This window comes from Rhinatrema bivittatum, chromosome 17, assembly GCF_901001135.1.
Source record: "Rhinatrema bivittatum chromosome 17, aRhiBiv1.1, whole genome shotgun sequence".
In the NCBI taxonomy this organism is placed as follows: Eukaryota; Metazoa; Chordata; class Amphibia; order Gymnophiona; family Rhinatrematidae; genus Rhinatrema; species Rhinatrema bivittatum.
Window position 1 is genome coordinate 27,331,699 of NC_042631.1, and position 25,431 is coordinate 27,357,129.

General features: G+C 40.7%; 1 protein-coding gene across 1 annotated transcript in view; it reads left to right on the forward strand.

The window, feature by feature from the left end:
* The window catches only part of OTOG (otogelin), a 193,737-nt gene that overhangs the window by 127,822 nt on the left and 40,484 nt on the right, over nucleotides 1–25,431 (forward strand). The window contains exons 35-40 of the mRNA XM_029583100.1: nucleotides 3,451–7,076; nucleotides 10,464–10,632; nucleotides 12,685–12,830; nucleotides 16,666–16,755; nucleotides 19,709–19,892; nucleotides 24,132–24,352. Coding sequence (XP_029438960.1) covers nucleotides 3,451–7,076; nucleotides 10,464–10,632; nucleotides 12,685–12,830; nucleotides 16,666–16,755; nucleotides 19,709–19,892; nucleotides 24,132–24,352 — 4,436 coding nt within the window. The remainder of the gene's footprint in view (nucleotides 1–3,450; nucleotides 7,077–10,463; nucleotides 10,633–12,684; nucleotides 12,831–16,665; nucleotides 16,756–19,708; nucleotides 19,893–24,131; nucleotides 24,353–25,431) is intronic.

Below are 25,431 nucleotides of genomic sequence, written 5' to 3' on the forward strand. Positions count from 1 at the left end.
ATTGTATGCAAAGAAGGTCATTATAATAGGGGAGGCAACCTGGGCTGGGCATGGATAATATCATGTATATTGTGTAATATCACTGTGATGTACAGTGTATATCACAAGATATATGCTGCTTAATGCATGTTAGAGCACTACTCCAGCTTGACGCATCACCCATTTAGCCAGATAAGGCTGTATATTCGCACTTATCTAGCTAAATTAGCCTGATACATAGCCATACCCCAGAATGCCCCTGTCCTGCCCACCATTTAGCTGGATAACTATTCAGCTGGATAAATAGTTATCCAGCTATATGGCAGTCGCTAAACATGTCTGAATATCCAAACAGAGCCACTTAACCGAGTAAGTCTGAACGTATCCAACTAAGTGGTGCTGAATATATTTTTATGCTTCTATTCTTGCATATAGAAAGCCGCTTGCAACTAATATTTCTTAAATTGTAAAGATGAATAGCGACTTTAAAAAAAAAAAGTGCATATGCAGTATTCAATAGCTTGAACAACAGATGACAAGTCAGGCTGAAATTTCACACCAGAGGATGATCATCAGCTGCATGTGTGGTTTGTTAGTCAAAAATATGAGAATTAAAAATTGTCTCGAAAAAAGTAGAGTTTATTATGGGGTCATTTCAACTTGCAACACTGGTTCTGTGCCTCTTCTTTCTCTTTCAAAGGCACAGGTGAGGGAGCAGCCATTTGTGAATAGACATATGCTTTAACCAGCATTTTACACTTACAGCTGTGGAAAGCATATAATGATATGGTCTGCACTGGACATTTTTCATAGTGCATTCTGCTTGAATTCACATTTTAAGATGAATTGACAATGGAGCACTTATACTAAAACTGGCTTCCTCTTCCCCTGTGGTTCAGGTGGAAACACTGTGCAGTGTGGGGCAGGTAATCCAGGTTCGAATGCCCAATCTACTGGGGCCAGTCAGACCTTGACATCCCACGGAGGTGGTGTCCTCAGGCTCATGGAGGGAGGAATGAAAGGTGGCTGCGGTGCTAGGGATGTGTCTTAAAGATGTCGTTCTTCTAGCCCTGGGCTAGTAAGGGTTTTCCTGAGCACCCAAGCAGGAGGAGAGGAAGGGGGAGGAGGTGGCGGTACATATTGCAAAGGGAAGAAAAATGAGGAATTAGACAAAGAAGAGTTTCATGTGCAGTGACTTTCATTTTCTAATTAAGTGCATTGGTATAGTGCACAGTGCATTTAGGAGGCAACTTTCAATGGGATTCTCTGAAGATAAATGGGGGTTCAACCTGGTCAGAATGCTTCTTTAAAAGTTTTCCCTTACCCTTTCCCCCCCAGTGGGTGACGCTGAGGATGGGGCTGATGCGGGACCAGCATGGCATACACGGGGAGTTTTTTTTTTTAGTCTTATTGACCAGGCAGTTTCCTCCTGCTCCTTTGGGCTTCCAGCTCAATTGGAACCAGGGTTGAGATTTCATTTGCAACTTCCCAATGACTTTTTTCCCCTATTTTATATCTCCTCCCAAATTGCATGTAATCCGTTCATTGCAGTGCCAGCCTTGGGCCGAAAACCATGCACAAGTGCTGCTTCTGGAATCTTGCAACTATGAGCCCAGAATCCAGCCACTAGGTATCACCTTTAACCAATGACCATGACTCCCCTCCCACCCCCCCTCCATAAGGGTGTGAATGGTGCCTCCACAAAATCCTCAGCCCCAGTTGACCCATGGCCTTCTGCATAGTAGCCGCGTATTTCGACCGATCCTCTAATGCACATTTAAGCCCCTGACGAAGAATTTACTTCGAAACACCAGCGGTGTCGGGCAAGCTAGCAAAGCGGCGTGCAGTTGAGCTCTCGGGACTACTGCTATTCCACTGAAAAGATAAGTGAATATATTCTCATTCTCTTTAATAAAAAAGTTGGAAAAGAGACTTTTTTGAAAAAAAGACTAAAAGGGCAGTATAAAACATTTTTTGGAAAAAAAGAAAAAATTTTCATGAAACATCTGCTTTTGTAAAGACAAGCAGCGGCGTATAAATATGGTCTTTTCTTAAAAAGCGGGTAACCCTATGATCGTATTTTAAATGGGCAGCCAAATTGGCAATTGTACCTAAAAGCAAAAAACGCCGGTAGGCGGAAGTGTGCACTAGCCCATAAATGAGGGTATACCTAATTGAAAAGAACCATAGTACACATGTGACTTCACTGTGACTTCTGCATGGCAAGGCACAACATTTACCACCTGAGCCACCGGGCTGGCCCAAAGAGTTTATTTTTAACTCCTCACGTGTACTTGCTGGTGGGAAGTTTGCATCTGCAAACTCTGTAAGTATATTTGCATCCACGGTTCCCACCAACTGCGGGACTTTCAAAGAGAAACTCTGCGGGGCCTTTCCCCTTGGAAAATCAGCCTTCAGACCAATGGGTACAAAATATCTGTGGGCCTGCCAGCTCCCCACACTCTCTAAAAATTGGCCTCATACTGCATATTTTGAAGAATTTTAATTTAAATAAAAATAAATATGGCTATTACAGTATTTCATGTCTAAGGAAAAAGAAGGGATCTCTAAGCTGGTTTACAGTGCATGCACTGTTATGTGAGTCATGCTATAGATAACAGCAGAAGATTCACAATGTCGCTATCTTCAGTGGTGTCCATGTAACTTTATGATATTCAGAGTTTCCTCACCGTGCTGCGGAAACATCTTTGCTGTGTTTTTCAATTCTTTCCTAAACAAAATATAAATGATTAAATTCAATCTATGTAGCCTATACTTTAGAGTAAGTTAGTTTATGTTCTGCTTCAGTCTGAATGCAAGCTGAGGCTTGCGGCTATGTTTGCAAGCAGGGGCCTTGGAGCAAATTGCCTGCCAGGTATGCGCGGTGCCCACAGACTTTACACCAGGTTTATCTGCAGGCTGAAAAATTGGGGCACAACGATGCATGTACATTTTGAAATTAAATGTATGCACACGTGTTGTTTTCTTCCCCTGACCTAAATAATCTTCCACTCCCCCCCCCCCCAAACTGCCTCTTTTTATAGTGTAGCTAAAAGTATCAGTGTTGTGAAAATTCTAGCTGTACCGATGGGGGTGAGGGGTGGAGCATGAGGGGCACAGTTTTTACCCCAGGTAACCTATCCTGGTAAATACCCATTTGTCAGATTAGATGCCTTTGAAAACTGTTTTACTACGTTCATTTTGTTTTCTGTCATCCAATTTAATAATTATTATTTTAGTTAGCACTTATCTGACCTTTACGTTGTATTTTCATTAGCTTTCTAAGACAAAGTGCTGTTAGTTTGTAGCTTCACTTTCTAAAAGAAAATGGAAACCTATAACAACCTTGTTATTAGTCTAAAGTAGCTTTCTGATTTGATTCTTTGAACCGCAGGACTGGCTTACGTGAACAGAATCTAAGACTATGAAAAGAAAGACTTGCAAACTCAACTCTTTGTGTCTTTTCTTAAGGCATTGAACCGGCAGTTGACGTTCGACCATCCAGCATGACAACACCTGCTTCACCTGCAACATCAGCTGCACTGAATGTATCCATCGCAGCTCTACCAAGTATAACTTTACCTTATGTTTCAAAATCTGAATTAAAAGCTACGGAAACAATCTTCTCTAAATGGCCTGCTGGTTCTGTCTTCTCAGAAACTGCATTTACCACTGGTCTCATATCAAATGCAACCATTTCACCCTATCCTGCAGCATCTGTTCAGGCCCCTTTGCTTACTTCACAACCGTCTACGATGGGAAAGCCTTCCATAACCGCTGCAGTTCTGCCCCCGGCAGCCACTGTTATCCTGGGACCCCCTCCAACTGAGCCGGTCGGAAATGGGACCTCAGCCGAGATATCAATTGCCACGGAGAGCCAGACTCCAACACCAACACACTCAGCATTTGAAATTACTAAAGTCAAACGCATAACAGACTCCTCTGTTGTAACTGGAGCCACATGGGCTGCGCCAGAGACAGCCTCACAGGTACCAGACAATGAAAGCACCACTGAACATGTATCATCAGTAAGGGAGAAAACGGCATTACCTGTAACAAAAAAAAGTATATCCCTGTCTGCCGGAACACTTTTATATGCACCAACCACAAATCAAACAAGAATCGTAGAAGGAACACAGTTTATTACAAGTCATTCATCTTCCTTCATGACCAATGCCACTTTGACTTCAGTTTCACCTCCTGTTACTGAAGTTTCTATACCAGCAATAAGTGAAAAACTTGTCCCTCTAGAAACAGCAAAACAAGTTGCTACTTTAACAAAAGAAAGTCCAGTTGTTACTCCTTCCCCTGACTCTACAAAGTCAGTGGAGATGTCACAAAGGACACTGGCCACAGCTGAGGTTCAGCTGCTGCCAACCGAGATTACAAAGGCTATTACACAAACCAAGGAAACAGCAGCTTCATCCTTGGGCATTACTAGCTACCCACCTTTAACAGAGAAAAAAGATTTATCACAAGCAACATCAAGTATAGAATATCCATCTAGTACTCATATATTAACAACCACTGTTCCACCATTTCCAGTGTATTCCAGTTCAGTTACATTAACACAAGAAAGTGTTTTCTCAACCAAAGAAATGTCGTCACGTCCTATGACAACTATCATTTCCCCATTTTCATTAGCTCCTCCAAAATCTTTGCAAACGATGTCAAGTACTGAATATCCATCATCCTCAGTTCTGAACATGACTGAGACTCTAACTTCACTATACAGCGAACAGCCAATTAAATCAACTATTTCAAAAGCAACATCTTTTTCTGCACAAATTCCCCTGCTAATATCTAAAGCCATGGTTCCCACTGAATTGCCAACCAAGCACACCTTGTTTTCACAAATCTTGACCACTAGTCTGTATACTTCACCTGAATATTTGAACACAACAGAGGTGAGCCTTGTACCATCTACTGGTAGCCTTACCACAGCAGAAACAAAAACATCAGCTGCAGTGACGGGAGCCATAGATTTGGCCACCACTAAGAGAAATGAGTCTGTGCCAACATCGCTCACCACAGGCTCTCAACTTGAGGTTATTTATAATGAAACTAAAACCACAATCATGCCTTTTACCTTACATCTTGAGAAATCAGAATCTGAAAAAAGGACAAGTGTACAGGTTACAAATAAAACCACATTATTTACAGCATACCCCAGTACAACAGAAATACTCACCTCGTCCACAGTCAGCTTATCAACACCTGCAGCAACAACGTATAAAACAGAGATAACTCCAATGGAAGTGCTATCCAGAGCTGCAACGAAAACAGCCATTGCTTCATATGCAAAAACACCAGTATCTGAACACACAGTTTCTACCAAAGAGAAGACTACACAGTCATTTACTATCCCTACTACAGCAGTGCAAACAAAATTGCTAACCTCAGAATCAACTACAGAACTTCCAACAGCAGCTGTTTCTCATCTGGCAGGGACAGTGTTACTTCCATTCTCTGAATTCACCAGCTCACCAGTACCTACAGAAACATTTCCTTCAGCTAAAGAAAAAGCATCATCCACTCTATCCACTTCTGTTCCTCCTCCACTAACAAAGCAAATCCACCTCCCATCTTCTTCAGAACAGCCATCCTTTACGACTGGGTCTTCGTTGGAGACATCTACCTCTCTATACAGTTCAACGACAAAAGAAACATTGGTAATACCAGCTACTACAACAGAAACAAATGCAACAACTTTCCTTACAGTTCCAAAGCAGAAGGGAACAGTTAAGTCTACTGAACAAACATTATTATCCTCAAAGTATCCTGTACAGACTTCAGCAGAAACGGTTTCAACACAAAGAGTAAAACCATTAGTATCACATTCCACTACCGAAATGACAGGTCCTGTTACTTCTGCATCCACACCTTACTCATCAAGTACAACAGGTGCCACATTAACTGAAACCACAGCTGCCACCACAACTCTCTCTTCAAGTCCATATTCAGTCTTAACTACCTCGCAATCTATAGCAATTTATCCAAGTGTATCTCCTACCTCACCTGCTCCTTTCAGGACTACACAAAAAAAGTTTCCATTAACAGATGCACTTAGAGTAACAAACACACCAAGTACTGCTTTATCATCAGAAACAACTGCGGGTCCTGCAGGAGAGTCAACTTTCTGGACTTACATCACAAGTTCTAGTCAACCTGTTTCAACCAAAGAAATACTTTTGTCAACTACACAAAAAGTAGGTACAATTTTACTTTCAACAAAACACACAATGATTTCAAAACTGCTAGAATCAATCCAAACCACTACAGCAGCTATGGACGTAATTTCTAAGTCAGAAACGTACAGAACTGATAGAATGACTCCAGCATCAACCACTGAGATCTTCTCAATGCCTGCAACACCTCAAACTGCATCCACACCCCTGAGTAAAACTGTTACAGAAAAAGTTTCTGGGTTATCCAAGCCAGAGCCTCTCTCTACCACTATTGAGAGTTCGTCAGTTCATACAGGAGCAGTTTCTTCAGGGGCTCCAATGTATTTGTCTTCATCAGCTAATTATACTTCGGGAAAGCCTACGGCCACAGTGAGCGGTTCATTGACTCAGAGCATAACTCTGATGGAATCAGAGAAAATAGCAGAAAAAAGAGAATCCATGGCAACATCACCATTCTTACCCCAGCCCACAAATGTCTCAGTGGTGTTACAGACCACACAGAATATCTCTTCCGCAGTAACAGAACTCCTGACCCCAGCTATTACCACAACCCCAAAATCACAATCTACTCCAGAAATTATGAATGCCACCCTCTCTTCTCCAAAACCATCACAAACATTACATACACTGAATCTTACAGCACTATCTACTACACATTTGTTCTCTGAAGCAAAGGATTCATCCCCTACCTCGACGACAGATCTTACTACTGGCATAACCATGAAACTGCAACCTCTGTCAGTAACTGAGGAACCTGCACCCTCCCTAATTTCCTTGGCTGCTACAGTGGGTGCATCGATTTCCTCTCTGGCTACCAAATTGTTTACAGAGTCTTCTGGTGTACAAATAGCTGGATCGGCCTCCATCGTGGTCCCAACCAGGGAAATATCAACACCTCAAACTTGTGCAGTAAGTGATATTCTCAATATATCTTATACAGTGAACATATGTGCATAGACAGAGAGATTGCACATGTAGATCTGATAGTACTGCAATACATTACAACTATTTTTCTTTACATTTTTCAGTACATTATTTCACCAGGATATGTTACTGTAGTTCAGGGATGGCCAACTCCTGTGCTCAACCATGACGAGTGCAGCTCACCTCCTCCCTGCCAGCCCATTTGTTGCCTACTCCCTCTTCCCCACCCAAACTGCCCCCCCTTCTGTCAACTTGACCTGTGAAAGAACTCTGTATGATACCACAGTTTGAAAAAGAAATATCTTTATTGTATGACTATGGCCATAGCATACATCAAAATCATACAACAATTCAATCACTGAATATAAACAATTACACCAACTAACTTCCCAGATGTCTATGGGGTGACCACACTCTCAACTGCTGAATTTCAGTTTGCAAACACTAAGGTAAGCAAACACTACAGGGTTGGCTGTATAAGCCAACTCCTTATACAATGTTTTGCTGTCCAGGACACAGGGCCAACAAAGCCTCACCTCTAAAGTTACCCTGCAGTCCAATCTTTGATTAAGATGTTCTCTGCCATGTGGTGATTTCTGGTCTATTAAAGAGCAGGAGTCATTTATGAATATGCATCATAACTTGGGTGGTTCACAGGCCTGGCCATCAAAACTGAAGACTTGACAGGAGACTCATCTCAGCAATCACCCACCCAATGCAACACAAAGGCATGAAGACTAGTTACTTGGTATTCCCTGCCTGACCAGCTTTAAAACATCACTTGCTGTGTGCCCCTGGATATGGCCAACCATTCACAGCCCATGGCAGCGAAACCTTACTTACTGAAGGCTCCCCACAAACCTAGCTATGGCCATATTTCAAACTCAGTAATGTTTCATATTCCTATAAATATAGTCTGGTTCATATTTCAAAATTGATAATGCTATATATTGCTGAAAACATACTGTATACTACTGTAAATATCAAGACCATTATCCGAAACTCCATAATGAATACTGTATGTTTCTGTAAACATAGAAAGCCCACATCTAGTAATGCCCTGCCCCTTTCTCTAGACTGTTTGATGTAAGCCACATTCTTATGTGGAGGTGGGGAGGAGGAGAGGGGATAAAAAGGTTCCTTTCATGGTCACAGGCAGAGGATTATCACTGCCTGTGTAAGATCTGAAGAGGATCTGCTCTCAGTATTATTTCTTAACTAGCCCGGGAGAGCAGTTGCTTGGGGTGAGGACAGATTGAAGGCAAAGTGGAGAGCACTTGCTTGCAGGGAGAGACTGAAGCCAGTTGCACATGTTCTCCCTCCCGCCTCACATACACACACCAAATCACCACTCATGACCCACCACACATCCCACATCATTGTTAAGAAATTAAAGTTACAGTATCTTGTGTGGTTGTAGCTGGACTCTTCATTTTCATTCCATCAGTCCAATGTATTTTGTTCCTAAAAGTTTCAAGTTTATCAAGGTTTTGTTTTCAATACTTTTGATGATGACTTTTGTGATGAGACCATAGAGAAGGTTTCCTTCTGACAGTACCCCCATGCAGACCATTGGACCTATGCACAACTACTCCAGTATCAGCTAAACTTTTCGGCAGCGATCTGTGGGTTCTATTTTTGCAGATCTGACCAATTTTCAGGCCGTTCTATCAGAGATTGCCTTGTCCTTCTGTCCATCAGTCAGGAACAGGTGGGCATATTCCTCTCATCCAGCTTTGGAAGGTTGCTGAAAATTTTGATTTGCTGAATGAGATCTTCTATCTCCAGAAAAAGAATTCTTACTGCAATTAAGGAGGAAAAACTGTCTTGGCTTGTCCTCTGGTAGTCTGAGAATCTTTGCGTCCCCAAAACCTTTCATTAGCTTATCTAATTCTTCTCCACGTAGTATTTTTCATCTGAAAGGTAGCCTATTCAACCTAGATTTTGAACCTGAGTCCACTGCCCAGCTTCGGAGCCATAAGAGTTTTCTGGCTCCCACGGAAAGAGCTAAAGACTTGGCTACAACCCTAAGCATATCATACAAGCCATCAGGCAAATGAGCTGTTGCAGACTCCAGCCTAGCCACTTCTTCATCAGCAGTAAGTGCTGGTTGAGAGGAATATACCCACATTTTATTGACTGGTGTGCAGAACTAAATGAAAGGAATAATTTCACCTTTTCTTGGTCTTCCAGATCTAACTTTGACTTCAACAAAACAATGTTTCTGATTAGTTGAAATTGCTAGCTGGAAACATAAGAGTGAATTACAGTAGCTTCATGTTCAAATGCTCAGGCATCTGCTTAGAGGAGCCTAAGGTTGTTGAAAGTAGATAGAATAATCACAGCCTAAGAGGTTATAAAGGTCAGAGTATTTGCTCAACAATGGAATTGTCTTCACCTGATTAATTGAAGGTCTAATGAGTCAGCGTTTTGGGGTCCTATTAACAACTTAAAGAATCAACAGGAAGGGTGTGCAAACTTTTATGCATGCAATATTCATTGTTTTATAATTGTAAATCTAGTAAAATTAGCAAATAATAGTAATTATGCATTAACAATTGCAGAAAAATGTCATGTTTTACTTTGTACCATGTAGAGGTTGCATCAGTTCACTTAGAGAGTCATTGAAACAGTTTGCTCAGGGGTGCCTAAACTTTTGCACATAACTGTATGTGCAGTATAAGTTTCAATATTAAAAACTCATTTATGCTCATTTCTAAAATTTTGCCCAATGCAGTGTCACTGGAATATTTATCTGTGGACCAACTCATCAAAAACACACATATTATACAATACTGGTTTTAGTTCATATTTATTTTACTGCATTCTACCTGTCATTGGGAGAGCAATTTTCCATATAAATGGCTGTTCACCTAGTTAAAATGTCTTTTTAGAAGTTGCCCACCTTGTATACAGTAAAAGTATGTGCATTGTGGGACAATAGGCATACTTTTACCTGCATTTTCATGGAGGCGTTCCTAGGCCGGGATTAGGTTGAGGAAGAGGCAACAACACACGTAGTTTTGTATTTTCAAAACCTTGTGTGTTTTGGCTGGAAAACGTATCCACAGAAAAAGTACGTGCAAACATCTGTGGGTGCTTTTTCCTTGGGCATTTTTCAAAGGGGATATACATTGCATATTTTCCCTTTGTGAACTGGTAAAAAATCCACAGTGAAAAGTTTTCATGGACAATACACTTGCCCCATGTACTACAGAAATAGGAAAATATGATTTTCAAATGTTAAAGACCCTGAACCTTAAAGGAACTTCCCTGTCTAGCATTTTGAAATCTCTCCTGTTTTCTTTGATACAGTATTTGAGGTACATTAAAAAGAATTGTCAAAATGAGATTTCCCTAAATATTTTTCAGCCAGCAATAGACACGGAATGTATTAAGCACATTTGCCTGGATGGGCAGCTCATCCAGGTTAACAAGTCACAGAACTGTCCTTACAGTGCAACTCAGCCCAGCTGTGGACTTCTTGGATTCGCTGTTCAAGTTAATGGAGACAAATGCTGTCCAAAATGGGAGTGTACATGTAAGTGAAGCAGTGGCAAGACTACACTGCTTACGTTTTATCTAAAACTAGAGAGTGCATCTAGACTAGAGGTACTTTTATTGTTATAAATGTTGGCAATTATCCATAAAGAAAGAATCAGGATGGTTTAGCTTCCAAGCATATTGTTACACCAGCTTAGAAAATTGGCATTTCACTTTGGTCTGGTGGTAAACAATAGAACATGCCTTCAAGTTTGGACACATGGCATTTTCTTCCTTGAATGTCAGTGGAACTACCAGATCCCTTGAATCTCATTGCTCCAGTTACTCTAGATTGGAAAAAACAAAGATTTCCTTAGTTACCCCGGGATGCACCATTCCACTATGAATATAGTGGAATGCTGGCCCATGGGTAAAAAAAAAAGGGGTGGGGGGTGTGAAAGTATGCAGCCAGCCGCATCACGGCAGTGCATTTTCACCCACCGCGGTTGAGGCCGGGCCGCACTCTTTTGCCCCCATAGCGCCATGGGAAAAGGCGTTATTTCCCGCGGTACTGCCGGTGATAATATGGAAAACATTATTGCCCGCAGCGCTGCCGGGCCATAACCCTGCCTGCCCTCCTCCCCGTCCCCTGATTTAAGGCCCTAACGCACGTAATAATGGCACATCGCGGTTTAAAGAATGACCCCCGTTAGTTTGATTTCCACTTACAAGAGCTGTGGGGTAAATTTGCAAAAGCTTAGACAGGAGTTATGTTCATAAGTTGTCTATATGCCCTTCTGTGGATTTTCAGCTCCCTAAAACTACATCATAAATTTGACTACCTCAAAAAGAGCTGCACTGGGGTATGTTATAAATCTTCACACTCAAATTTTTAGAAGTTATGTGCCTAGCCAGCGAATAATTTTATTCCCTGCTTTGCGATGGATAAACATTCCTTGCATATATTTAACTGCAAACCAATTTATATAGTTACAATGGGTGTGAAAACAAAAATGTTTGATGTTTTCTTACAATTCTGCATGTAACTTGGTAGTTAGGTGACCTACCGAAAATTCACCTCTCTCTGAGGCCAGTGTACTGATATATTAACATTGTCCATTAATGCACACCAGTTAGTTCACTTTAACAGCCCGTGATGACATGCAAATGGGTTGTGCGTTATTTTATTAAGAGTAAAGTTACAGGGTCATTCTTTATTCTGCGATGGCATGCTAATTAGTGGAAGGGGAGGAGTGTGGGCGGGATTTGGGCGGGGCTATGGCCCACCAGCACTGCCGGCGATAATGTTTTCCACATCACCGCCAGTACTGCGGGAAATAACACCACCTTTTCCCGTGGGCCTATGGGATTGATAGTGTGAGGCGCGGCCACAAAGTGGTTGGCCAAACCGCACTGCTACATTGGGGCCGGCTGCCACTATCACCCCTGGCCCTTTTTTTCCGTGACTCATCATTCTGCTATAATAAATATAGCAGAATTAGGAATCCAGGGGTATGTGTGTTAATGCAAGCATTAGTGTAAAAATGTAACTATGCCTGAATTTAACTACATTTTTACATTAATGGGGGTCATGGATACATTAATGGATACATTGCATTATTTTTCTATACATTAATAAGTAATGAGCCATTTTACATAGTTTTGCATTTTATTACCTAATTAGAATATGTTTTGCATTAAAACTCTAGTGAGCTAATTAATATGTTAAAAGTGCTGTTATTTATGTAAATTAGATTATGCACTATTTGCTTGTAACACATGCTAATGCTTGCGAAAGCATTAGCATGCTTACATTGGCTTCCAAATCAATTTTCCTGTTATTTCCCTATAAAAATGGCATGAAAAATTATACAGATAGATAGATATAGTATATAACTGAGGTGCTTTTAAAGGTACTAGTGATAATGTTGATTCATAAAGTAGATGTTTAAATACAGCTTACTCTATATATACTGCTAAATTTAGCAAATTGTAGTCCTGATAAGATGTCTGAAATACTTAATAGTTTTATGTACTCTGTTTTTCCATTTACTCGTGAAATAACTTGTCACATATGCCAATATGCTAGTAAATATTATATCTCTGTCAGGTCGCTGTTCATTTTTCTCCGATCTAAGTTTTGTTACCTTTGATGGCAATCATATGGCTTTATTTAAAGAAGCATCTTACATAGTTAGCCAAAATCAAGAAGAGACTATCACCATCCATGTCCTTGACTGCAGAAATAAAAACATGGTAAGAACATCTATATTTTCCCCAAGTGAAAGAGCTCTTTCACAATAATAAAAAAAAAATGTAAGCCTGGCTATATGCTTGCTAGAAACTTGAAATGACTCCTTGCAGTTTTGATTTCCTTTGGGAAACAGTGAGCAATTTGTCTAACCCCCTTACTTTTGAAGTTCTGGACCTCTGTCACTAAGAGCTATATCTTGGTCTTGCTTAACCCATGCTTGGTTTCTACAGATGCCTGGGTACTGACACCATCAAATTGTTTAAATAATAATTTTTTAAAAGTCCATTTAATTGTGTTGTGCATGAGCAAGTCTATGGATTTTTTTTTATGCAGATAAAGAATGACCTTGTCACCTTAACAATGGATGCTGGTTTCACAAAAGTCTCTTAAACTGATTTGAATATAGGATGAAGATGATGCATTTAATGTACTGAGCTGGGGATAGTAGAAACTCTTACTTTTAACTAAGTTGTCAGTTCAAACCTAGCCCATGGTAGTAACTGAAGGCTTTCTCCATCAATGACTCCTAATGTAAGCAGCTGCAAATCTCAGTTTAGGTTTTACTAGTTAGTTATCCATATTACAAAAATGCAGCCTCATGATTGGCATCTTGGCAATCCCTCTTAACAGGGTGAACTGATCCTGAATGTCTGCCCCTTCTCATTTGTGGAGCTGTTTTGGGATGATTCACATAATTATAGAAGAAGGGGTACCTGGAATTACTACTACCAAGTGTTTTGTTTTGTTTTTTAATGCTTTTTATAATATTGTTTGCTGCTCTTCTCATGCAATGAATCTTACTTGCAATAGAGCAGGGCAATTTTAGTCAAGGGATCTGAATCAGGTGGCTCTGGGTTTGTAAAGTTAGAAATTACACAAGTAGCTTTGTGAGGTCATTGAAAAATAGCAAAATCACCCTGTTTCGTGGCCACTAGTTTAATCCCATCAGTCAATCAGAATATCCAGTCTTCCTCTAGCTCTTCAGCATATCCTGCTGTTGGCAATTTTTAATCTAGTATTTCTTAAAATATTACTACTCTCAACTGCAAAACCAAAAAAATAAATAAATAAATAGTTAAAACCATGAAATGGTACAATGCAAAAAAGGAAACAAGGAAGATTATGCATTCTTGCATTTCAGACTAACTGAATTTGTGTTATGCCGATGTGGGTTATTCTAGTCATGCTGTTGCCCTCTGTATTACATCTCCTCCCCGGGCAACACGCACGTGCTCTCACAAGCCAGAAAAGCTGAGGGAAGTATTCTCTGAGACTTAGCCTCAGTACTGTGTCCTCAGCCAACAGGGATCACCCGAGTAGTTGCAGATGCTTTTCCTCTTCCCTTGTGGTGCAGCACGTTACCTCTGTGCTACTCTTGACCAATGGACAGAAGGCTCAAAGTTGAGTCTCCTAAGCCCCCGCAACACGTAGCACTGCAGCTTGAGGCCCAGAGCTGATCCAGATGTGTTGTGATTGTACAAAAATCAATTCTCCACTGTTCAACAATATTTCAAAACTAAAAAAAAGCTAGTAATAATTAATTATAGACATGGCAAATTGTATTTCATGGGATCAATGCAAGGAGGAAGGACATGAAAGTTCAAAGAGACTGCATCCCTCTGCTTGCTCCGTAGCTTGATTTCCCCACTAAGCCCGTCACAAAAGCTTCTTTGACTTGCAATCTGCCTTACAATCAACCTTACAGCAAACCACCTCATCTCTATCAGAAACCAGCTAAACCAATTAAAGTTATGCCTCAATATGAGCAAAACAGAATGCATCCTTATCAAAAGAAACAACTCAGATCAAATAACCACAATGCCTTACATACAAATTGATAACAATATAATCTATCTGAAGAGCTTTGTAAAAGACCTTGGTATCTGGATAGACAATGATTTGAACTTCAAAAAGTGTATAACAATGAAAGCAAAAGAAGGCTTCCACAAACTTCATATTCTAAAACACCTTAAACCACTTTTACACCTACAAGACTTCAGAACCGTTCTACAATCTCTCATCTTCTCAAGTCTTGATTATTGCAATTCGCTTCTCATTGGCCTCCCCAGATCAACATTAAAACCACTTCAATTACTACAAAATGCTGCAGCCAGGGTTCTCACCGGCAAAAAGAAATTTGATCACATCACTCCGGTACTGAGGAGTCTTCACTAGTTACCGATCAAACAAAGGATCAAATACAAGTCCCTAACCATACTACACAACGAAATATACAAAGCAGACAACAATGCCCTCAATCACATGATCCAACTTCACAAAACACCTCGTTCGACAAGAAATACCAATAAACTGAAACTAGTCATACCCTCCCTACCCTCTGCTAAACTATCCAACACCAGGAATAGAGCCTTCTCTATTGCAGGACCGAACGCATGGAACTCTTTACCAGACTACCTGGGCTCTATCAACAACAGTAAATCTTTCAAAAAAGAACTTAAAACTTGGTTATTTAGACAAACTTTCACAGACGGTATTGGGTAAACTAATTTTCTCATGCTCATATATACCTCCCCTCCCTGCAAAATTAACATCCCTCTCTCCCTCTTTACATCTCTCATTTAAACTCTATCTCTTGATGAGACTTACTTGTTCTCTATTCCCACCCTAATTTCCATTTATTTATTTATTTATTTAACAGTTTTATATACCGACCTTCATAGTAAATAACCATATCGGATCGGTTTACAATTAACAAGGATAAAACTGGGGTAACTATTCAAGTAAACGAAAGATAAACAGTAGGTAGGAATGAGTCAAAGTTACAATCAACAGGGAAGAGAACTTGGAAGCTTGCAACAAGCTGGAAAGAAGATAAGGCAGGAAATAAATAAGAAGTGATACCATAGGGCGTACGGGTTAAAGCTTAATGGTGCTTTAACCTGGGAGAGTCAGAGTCCATTAACTCGTCCGTCCCTCTAACACTTCTCACCTTTGAAAAGTTTCATTAACACACTTTCGGTGTAATGTTGACATCTATATTATTTCCTGATCTACCAACCTTTCACGGCCACACTTGATATAACCGACTTAGACTGTATGCTTATAGACCTGTACATACACTATTGCTACTGGCCAAAATGTATCTAGTTGCTTGTAAACGTGTTAATTTATCATACGATTGTGTTATATGTATTAAGTTGTTTAAAATGTAAACCGGAGTAAAGGCAACATGCTATACTTCGGTATAAAAAAAGAGCCTAAACAAATAAATAAATAAATAAACAAACAAACAAACAAATAAATAAATAAAAGGCTTAATAGGTAAAGTTTTTCCTGAACTGACTTTATCTGCCTCCCTTTAGAGCTGAAGTTTAGAACATAAGAACATAAGAAATTGCCATGCTGGGTCAAGCCCAACATCCTGTTTCCAACAGAGGCCAAACCAGGCCACAAGAACCTGGCAATTACCCAAACACTAAGAAGATCCCATGCTACTATAAACAATTCTCTTAAAGCTTTGTTATGAAATTTCCTTACATCTCTGCCTCAGGGACGCAGATCACTCAAGCTGCTACTCTCTTAGTTTAGATGATTTTTCAACTACTTATGGGTTCCCTTCCAACGCAGTCTCTTTGAAACACGGCCCGTGTCAAGGGACTGTGAATCTATTGACTTAACCTTTTTGGCTTGATGCTGATAATTGAACTCTCTGCTTGCTTCTACACAATTTAATACAAATCTCATTTTTGAACTCTAAGGACAGCGCTGAACTTTCATGTCCTTCCTCTTTGCATTGATCTCTTATGTTTGATGGTTGGACTTTCGCCTATTTTTCTCTTTGCAAAATGTGTTTCATAACATTTGCTTTCTCAACAGGTTTATTTGAATTCAAACCCACTGTGCCTGGCCATGCTGAATTTAACCCATCTCTCTGATCAAATTATTATAGATCGTTTACACAGACAAGTAAGATTTGCATCTTTGTTACTTCTGATATAAAGTATAACTTTCTTCATACCAGATGAAGCACTCACCCTTAAAGCAGTATTGCTTCTATTAGCTACGGTTACAGAGGCACCGGTAGCTATTAAGGATGTGCATTCGTTTCATTCGTTTAATTCGTTTCATATGTTTCCTATTACATGCTTGTATAGGAAACAGATGAAACGAATTCTCATCCCTAGTAGCTATGGCCATGATCTGACCTATTTTTGATCTTTATCCATTTTATAGGATCTCATGATCGTATTGTCTCCCAAATTATATGTTCCCATTTTATCCATTTTTATGAGGAATAAAATCCATGCACCTTTTATTATGACTATGTTCTCTGTGTTTATAAACATCCACCATGAGAGTCGGCTTGATGGCTCAGTGGTAGTGCAGGTGCAAGACTTGTGATTCCTGAGCAAGTCTTTCACTCCCCAGGTCAGTTGGGGCTCGGGATGCTGAAAAGGCAGCATTCATAGCTCCTGGGGAAAAGAAGTCCCAGTCATTGTGCAATGGTGACACCTAGTGAGTGGACATAGGGCCTATGACTGCAGGATACAGACCGCAGTTGAAGACTGTTGCTGCATTGACTGGGTTAAATGAGTTGGGAGGGGATATAAAATGGGGGGAAGGGGGAGCCACATGATTGTTGCAAACAAAGACTGATAATGCCTTCGACCAGTACAGGCCAGGCCCAATGGAAATGGAAACCCAAAGAAAAAGGAGGAAATGGCCAGGCCCAATCCCACTCCCCCAACCAAACCCATCCACCATGAGTGTTCCTTATCAGCAATATTTGTCCATTTTGGATGTATCTGGGTAGTACTGATGAGAAAAAGCACAACAGCACACTTACTTAAATAGAATGAAAATTGTGGGCTTGGCTAGGCAAGAAAACAATTCAAAACTAAGAAATGAAATGTAAAGTAACAAAGAGCAAAATATTAATTTTTGGGGGGCAGATTTTAAAAGCCCTGCACACATTAATCCAGCCAGATTTACGCGTGCCGGCACTCCTATGTTGCATAGGCCACCAGCGCGCGCAAAGCCCCAGGATACACGTAAATCCCGGAGCTTTGCTTGGGGAGCGTGTCGGGGGCATGTCGGGGGTGGCGTGGCATTTGGGGGCATTCCGGGGCAGAGCCGTGTGCGTGGTGCCGGCCCGGGGGCATTTTAGGGGCGTGGCCGAGACCTCCGAACCAGCCCCCACGCCGGGAAATGGCGTGCTGCCCCTTGGGCAGGCGTAACTTTCTTATCAAAGGTAGGGGGGGGATTTAGTTAGGGCTGGGGGGTGGGTTAGGTAGGGGAAGGGAGGGGAAGGTGGGGGGTGGCCTTGGAGGGAACGGAAGCAGGCTGCTCGGCTCGGCGCACACAGGTTGCACAATTGTTCACCCCGCTGCATGCACCGACCCTGGATTTTATAACATGCGCATGGCAGCGCTCGCATGTTATAAAATCAGGCGTAGATTTGTTCGCGCCGGATTGCGTGAATAAATCTACGCCCGCGCATAACTTTAAAAATCTACCCCTTTGTTTGCTCAAAGTTAGTACCCAAATTTGAAAAAGCAACTATTGCTTTATAAATTTGTCATCTCAATAGTCTTGTAAAATTTCTTTACAGCCACTAAAAATGCAACCAAGGGAGCTGAAACAACTGTAACCATTTGTGCATGACACACAGAAAAAAAATGTGAATATTCTGAATGGTGAATCATGACTTTGCTCTGTTCATATTTTCTTTTAAGCTACCAAGGGTGGAGATTATTGCTAGGACCTTTCCATAAGCAAAAGTAAATATTTGTTTTTTTGGCTCCACAATTTCCTCCTGCTACTTTGTGCTTCCAGCTCAAGGACCTCCAGCCTCTCTTGGCTACAACGCCCATGAGCCTTCATTCCCAACTACCCAATCTAGCCCAGGCTTTGCAACAACACTTCAGCCAGGAGCCGCAAACTGTGGCTCCCTCTGAAACCAGATCTATGTATGCACTTCTTTATTTTTACGTAGTTTGAAATATTGCACAATAACTGGTGAATTTTAAAAGCCTTGTGCATGCCAAGACTGGGAGATACACGAGTATCTCAGGCCGGCGCATGCCGAGTGGACTTTTAAAGCCGTCCTGCTATGCACATAAAATGCTTTTCTCAAAAAGGGGGTGGGGCATGGGCATTCCTGTATTTCTCAATGAAACCAGCACATAATTAGTTACGTGCACAAGCATGCCAGGGTCCCCTACTGCGTAACTTTACTTCTGCTATGAATGGTGTGTAAGTCCTAAAATTTAAAAAAGTAAATAGGTGAGCAGGGTTTTAACAGAGTAAAAGGGAGGCTATTTAACTAGGGGGGTTAGGAAGTCCTATGTTTTACCTGGGGGAACGGAACGATCTGCGGAAAATAGCCAATTGCGTTGGCATGCGTCCCTTATAAAATGCCCCCACTTATGCGCTAGAGGAGGCATTTGTGAGCACATGTGCAGCCATTATAAAACTGTGTGCACATGTACACGAGTTCAGCCTGTTTTATAATATGTGCATATACAGGTGTGTGTTATAAAATGGCCGCATCCTTTTATGTGAGATGGCACGTGCAAGTACACGTGCACCCACGTGCTCCTTTCAAGATTCACCTGTAACTGTACTAGTTCTGGAGAAATCAGGAGTCTCTGTAGGTTGTGAAACAATTTTTTTAAAGGACCAGGTAAAAAAAAAAATGATATAGCTTGTGAGCTTTTGAGTAATATTCTGCCAAGAAGATGCCATAGGTATTACTGTGGGGCTGCGATAACTGAATCCTTGACAACTGCAAATGGATAGAAAGAAGACAGAACAAACAGTCAATGTATGGTTTCTTTCTATTCTGCAACATCCTGCAAATCTCAAACAAATATTTTAGGAATTATATCATCACTGATATAGATTAACTTTGTTTTAGGTAACTGTAAATTCCAAACATGCCTGGCCTACGATTATAAAGTATGGGTACAAAGTTGTGGATACTGGTAACATGTATGCAATTGACACACCAACCAATGTCCGAATTCAGTGGTTTCACAGCACAGGTCTGATGGTCATTCAGTCAAATGCTACCAATAAACCAACAGCCACTGGGCTTTGTGGTAAGTGCAACACTATTGCTTTGAATTGTTTGTTATGCTTGTTGATATGTAGTGGAGTGTTTATTATTGCTTATATGCAATTTGATGAGTGACCTATTTGTTACGTATGTTATTTGTCATAGGTTAATAAACCTGAGGTCTTCATGTTTTTGTTTGCTTCTGTAAACTTCTGGTTTGTTGGTGATATAGTAAGCAGGTGGATGATCTCTATTAAGCATGAGTTTAACTAGTTTACTGAAGAGAAGTCCTACTCTATTTGCATATCCCATTCTTTCAGCCAGTGTCATTCATTTAGAGTGCTTAAACCTGTGTAGTTTTCACTATGAAATAGATATTCAGCGCTACTTGGCCGATAATTTTCTAGTTATCCAGCTAAGGGGCGGTGGCTGATTATCCAGCCATGCTCAACAGCTGCCGCTTAGTTGATAGCTGCTTAGTTAAGTAAGCTAAGTGGTGAGTAAGATATGGGTGTAAAAGGGAGGAGCTAGTTCTCTGGCTAACTTAGCCAGACAGTAGCAATATTGAGACATATCCAACGATAAGTTAGACTGCTATTGAGCAGGTCTAAAGTTAGCTGATTAAACCTATCTGTTTAACTTTGTTATCTGGGTGTATCCAGCTGTGCTGCCATGCCACTGGACATCCTGAACAAGTTAGCCAGATAAGTTTATCCAGTAAACTTGTTCAGCTGGATAAGATCTGAATATGGACTTCTTAATGTCTGCTTGATTACTGCAATACATGACAAGACTAGGGTTACCTAAACAGAAAGTAGCATGTGAAACTGCATATTCATCATGCTATGCATTTCAGATTTCTTTTTTCCACCCCGTGGTTCTTATCCCAGTCCTTGGGACTGCCGTGTGAGTCTTGCATTTAGGATAACCACAACGAATATGCCTGCAATATATTTGCATTCACTGCCTGCATTGTTTACAAATTAATGTATTGTGCCTATCCTGAAAAAGCAGATTGGCCAGGTGGGTCCTGAGATGCACTCTTCTATATCTCTATTGTTCCAACTCATTCCCAAGCTAGTGTGGTATTGGCCTAATGCTATGACATTCTCTGACCTTTTTCATTGTGAAACCACAAAGTCATATTTAAAAACTGTACACTGTGCTGTCAGAACTGAAAAATTTAAAGTGCAAGGTAAAAAATAATATAGCTCCTCATTAAATCAAGTGGTACAGGCACAAAAAGCAAATGTGAAGTACATTGTGTTACAATGAATAACCTTTACAGTCAAAAAGGTCAGTTGTAGATTTAGAGTTGGTACTGTTATAATAGGAAATGTTATCTGTGATGTTAAATTTAGGATGGTATTTATTTCCCAGAAATGGGAGACTGTTGAACCAATCTGCCTACAAATGTCTATGCAAAATGAGCTCAGAGGTTGCTTTATACAGCTGAATAATTAGACTCTGCCAGGATCCCTAGAGTACCCATGGCACACTGTTCATATCCTCTGGTAGATACAACCTTGGAGGAGATATTACTGTAGATTGATGGATCATGTGAGCATTATGTTTGTTGATGTAAGACATGGCTGCAGTATATGTCTTGAATTAGACTGTACTGCAGAGGTCCATCTGAAGTCAAAGATGCAAAGATCCTCATTGCTGACATTATTATGCCAAGCATCACAAAGGGCACAGTGTGACATATCAATGAGCATTTGTTTAATGGGTCCGTCCAGTTACGCATTCTGCAACAATTAACCATACTCCGTGTGCAGTTGAAGGTTTAAATGCAGATATCACATCCAGGGGCTTATTTTCTAAGCGTTTTTCTAATAGATACAAAATGAGAGAAACCTTTAGTATTTTTTATTTATTTATTTTAAGTTTTTCTATACCGGCATTCGCGATAAATATCGCATCATGTCGGTTCACAATTAACAAGTGGATAGGAACAAAATCAAAAAAAATAACATTTAGTAATAAATAATAATAATAATAATAGTAGTAAAAAACATAGATCAAGAGAAGGCTAAGGAATGCAGTAGTAGACGAGGCCTTCAGTAGTAGAGGCCTTCAGTAGTAGAGGCCTTCAGTAGTAGACGAGGCCTTCAGTTTGCTCTGAACTTCAGTACTGATGCGGTTTTGGATACTTTCTCTTTACATTAAGCATTGTTGATGTGACTCAATCCTGTTAGGCTGTTGCCAGAATAGAGAAATGACTTACAACCACTGTTGCTTGCATTTTCACAAAGTGATTAAAAATTAAGAGAAAAAAATTCTAATTACAATTTGGAGGTCATTTCTTGCTGAGAAGCTACCTGTATGTTCCAAGATGCTGAGTGAAGTCTTGTATATCTGCTACTTGGAGCAGCAGCCTAGGGGTTAGCGCAAGCAGCTTTGAACCCAGAAAGCCAGGGGTTCAGTTTTCACATCTCCCACCGATGCTCCTTGTGATCTTGGGCAAGTCTCTTCACTCCCCATTGCCTCTAGTGCAAACCTATGTATCCCCACTTCTAGTGGTGGTGGCTATGAAGGGAAGGGCCATACTCAGAACCAGGGCAAATCTCTCACGCCCTGGTGTGGATTCTGTGGATGAGGGGAGAGTATACACCACCAGGCCCCAGGGGCTTATGCACAGACTTCTTTATGGGTGCAGTCCCAGGTCTTTAGAATTACCAGGGCTAAACCAATCAGAAGGGACATTCAAGGTGAGTGTTCCAAAAGAAACGTTTACACCATACACCCGTTCTCCTAGTTGTATCCATGATCAGTTTAAAATCCAACTCCAGATTAATCTATGTGTGCCTTGGAATTTAGTTCCAGGATTGGAAAGTAAGGCACCAAGGGGTGGAATGGAGTCTTCTAGTTTTAGTGGTTCTCCCCTTCCAAAAATGCCTTTGATCCACTATTTGTCTCCATAGAGTCCACTTCCCAGTCCTTATTCTCCTGAGGTTAAGAATCCTGTGAGGGAGGTCATTAGTATTGAAACTCCCACCTCTCTCCAATGGTACACTGCATCTTTCAGGTTGAAAGTCTCAAAACACACAACAGGGCAAAAAAAAAAACCAACAGCAAAAATCTCTCCTTTAACAGGGATGTGCTTCCATTTTAAATGAAATGGAAAATGTCAATGATATTTCCTCTGTCCTTCAGTTTTGTAAATGAAATGAAAGAATAATTAAATCTAGTTTTGGTTTTGCTTTGTTTCATTAACAAAACCTCCCTAACGCACATTAAAAAAAACCAAACAAAAAACCCTCCTGAGATTGTCATTCCCCCCTCCCTGGATCCCCCACACTCTTCCCCTGGACAGGCCAGACCATCTTACCCCATCTGTGGGGGTCCAGGTAGGGAAGCAGGGATCTCCAGTCGTCTGCTCTGCCTGAGTTATACTTCAGGATGGCACTGGCCAGCACAAGGTTGGCCTGCAACATTTTGGACTACGGCACTGGTGGAGCAGGAGTGACTGGGGATTGCACTCCTGCTTCCTTTGCACCTCACAGATGGGGTAAGATGGAATGGGAGAGCGGGGGGGGGGGGGTGCCTGGGACTGGCACCATTTTTTTTCCTTCTGTTTGTTTTGTTGCAAATAAACAAAATGAAAAGAGCAGAAATGGAATGGAAAAAAAAACCCAAAGCACACAAACAAAACAAAACAGAAAATGTTTCGGTGCTCACCCCTCTAATGTGACGGTCTGGTTTGATGGCCCGGTAGTAGCACTGCCGCGTAGAAGGCCCGGCATGAATTTCCAAATCTCATTCTTGTTCCTCAGGCCAGCACCAATGCACAATAGCAGTACCTAGTGAGCGGCTGAAGAGCAATACTGGTGCTAGGTTCTGTGGGAGACCGGGACCTCATGACCTTCAGTTGGCCAACTGAAAGCCCAAAGCACAGAAAGAGAATTCCTGGTGGAAAAAAAAAATTGATTTCTTCAGTTTGTGTACTGCTTTCGCCAAGCAAAATTCAGTAACAGTCATGAATCATTCGTTTTGCGAAATGCTGATGTGTGAAAGCCACCTGAACATTTTTGGTTACAGAATAGTTGCAAGGTAAAATGCTTTGCTCACAAAAAAATGTATGCTAGCCTGTCAAATTTTAAATGTTACCTGAAGCCTTTGGAAAGGGGCAGTACTCTTGGATTTGGCTCACTGCTTCTGAGTGGCATAGACCTTGTTGCTTCACTTAGTCCAGCCCTTATAGATGCACACTGTCAGTGAGATGTTGGTCATCAACGCCGTCGCATGACATTAACATTTCTATTTCTGTCACATGCAGGATTTTGTGATGGAAACTTAACAAATGACCTGGTACTGCCCAGTGGAAGCATTTTAAATGTAACTGATGATCCTACAGCTTTTATGGACAGCTGGCTGGTGCCATCAACTTTAAAATATATTGGAGAACAGCGGCTACGTGATGTTAACTGTTCCGTTATGGACTGTTCTGATTGTTTGAGCATGGTTTCCAACCAGTCCTTCAGCAGCTGCCACTCCTACGTATGTTATCCCTCAGTGCTGCCCAAATCTGTTATCAACTTCCAACCTTTTTTGTTATCAGTGCTGGATTAATAATACACGCAGAAGCCATTTTACCTTACATATGATGATGGTTTCTGGGTTTTCTGCCTACACTATGAATCCCTTGTACTGTAAACAGGACTACAGAATGGGAAGCCAAATATAGAACTGAGAGCACATCTGCCTACACAGACAAACATTTAAAATAAATCTGTTACATGTTTTGAAAAATGCATTCATGGAAATGCTGGCTCAAAAAAAATATTTGTGTGCTTTTTTTTCATCAAAGTATAGCCCTATACACCTATAACATTTTCTAAATCCTGTCCTATTTAAAAAAAAACAAACAATTATATCACTGAACTATAAGAGATATAAACTCACATATTGCCAATATGCTTTTTGGTTTGGGGTAGTAGAATAGGTTGCTACAGTTTTATTAACTTATGACTCGGATCATATTGACTTTTTATTTTGGTGACTTTGATGCAACCACCTGGCATGGTCCAGTACCACTGTCCTACTATTAACCATTATTATAAAGGGACATTGTAGAGCCTCATTAGCCTAGTACTTAAAATTATTTTTTTGTATTTGCATTGACATTTAGATTTTACTCTAAAGTACCCTTGATAATTAATGACTTTATATAAAACAAAGTAATGACTTCAAAGCAGCAACAGATGAAAAAGGCATTGGGGTAATACCTAGGTGATCTGACAGAACCTTACGGAAAATAGCTGTTCAAATAAATCTATCAGAGAGGTGGCTGTGTTATAGTAGCAACATTGATAGAGGCTAGTGACATCTCAAACACGAACAGATTTATTGAGGCACGAGCTTTCGAGGACAGATCCATCTGATGAAGTGGACTCTTGTCCTCGAAAACTTATATCTCAGTAAATCTGTTCATAAATAAGTTGCTGCCAACCTGTATGACATTTTTTAATTAATCAGAGTGTGTGACAACAACAATTGCAGGACAAGAGCAAAGCTAGAGTAATACATAACAGCATTTTCAAATTGCATTAAATGTATCTGCTGAACCACCTCAGAAT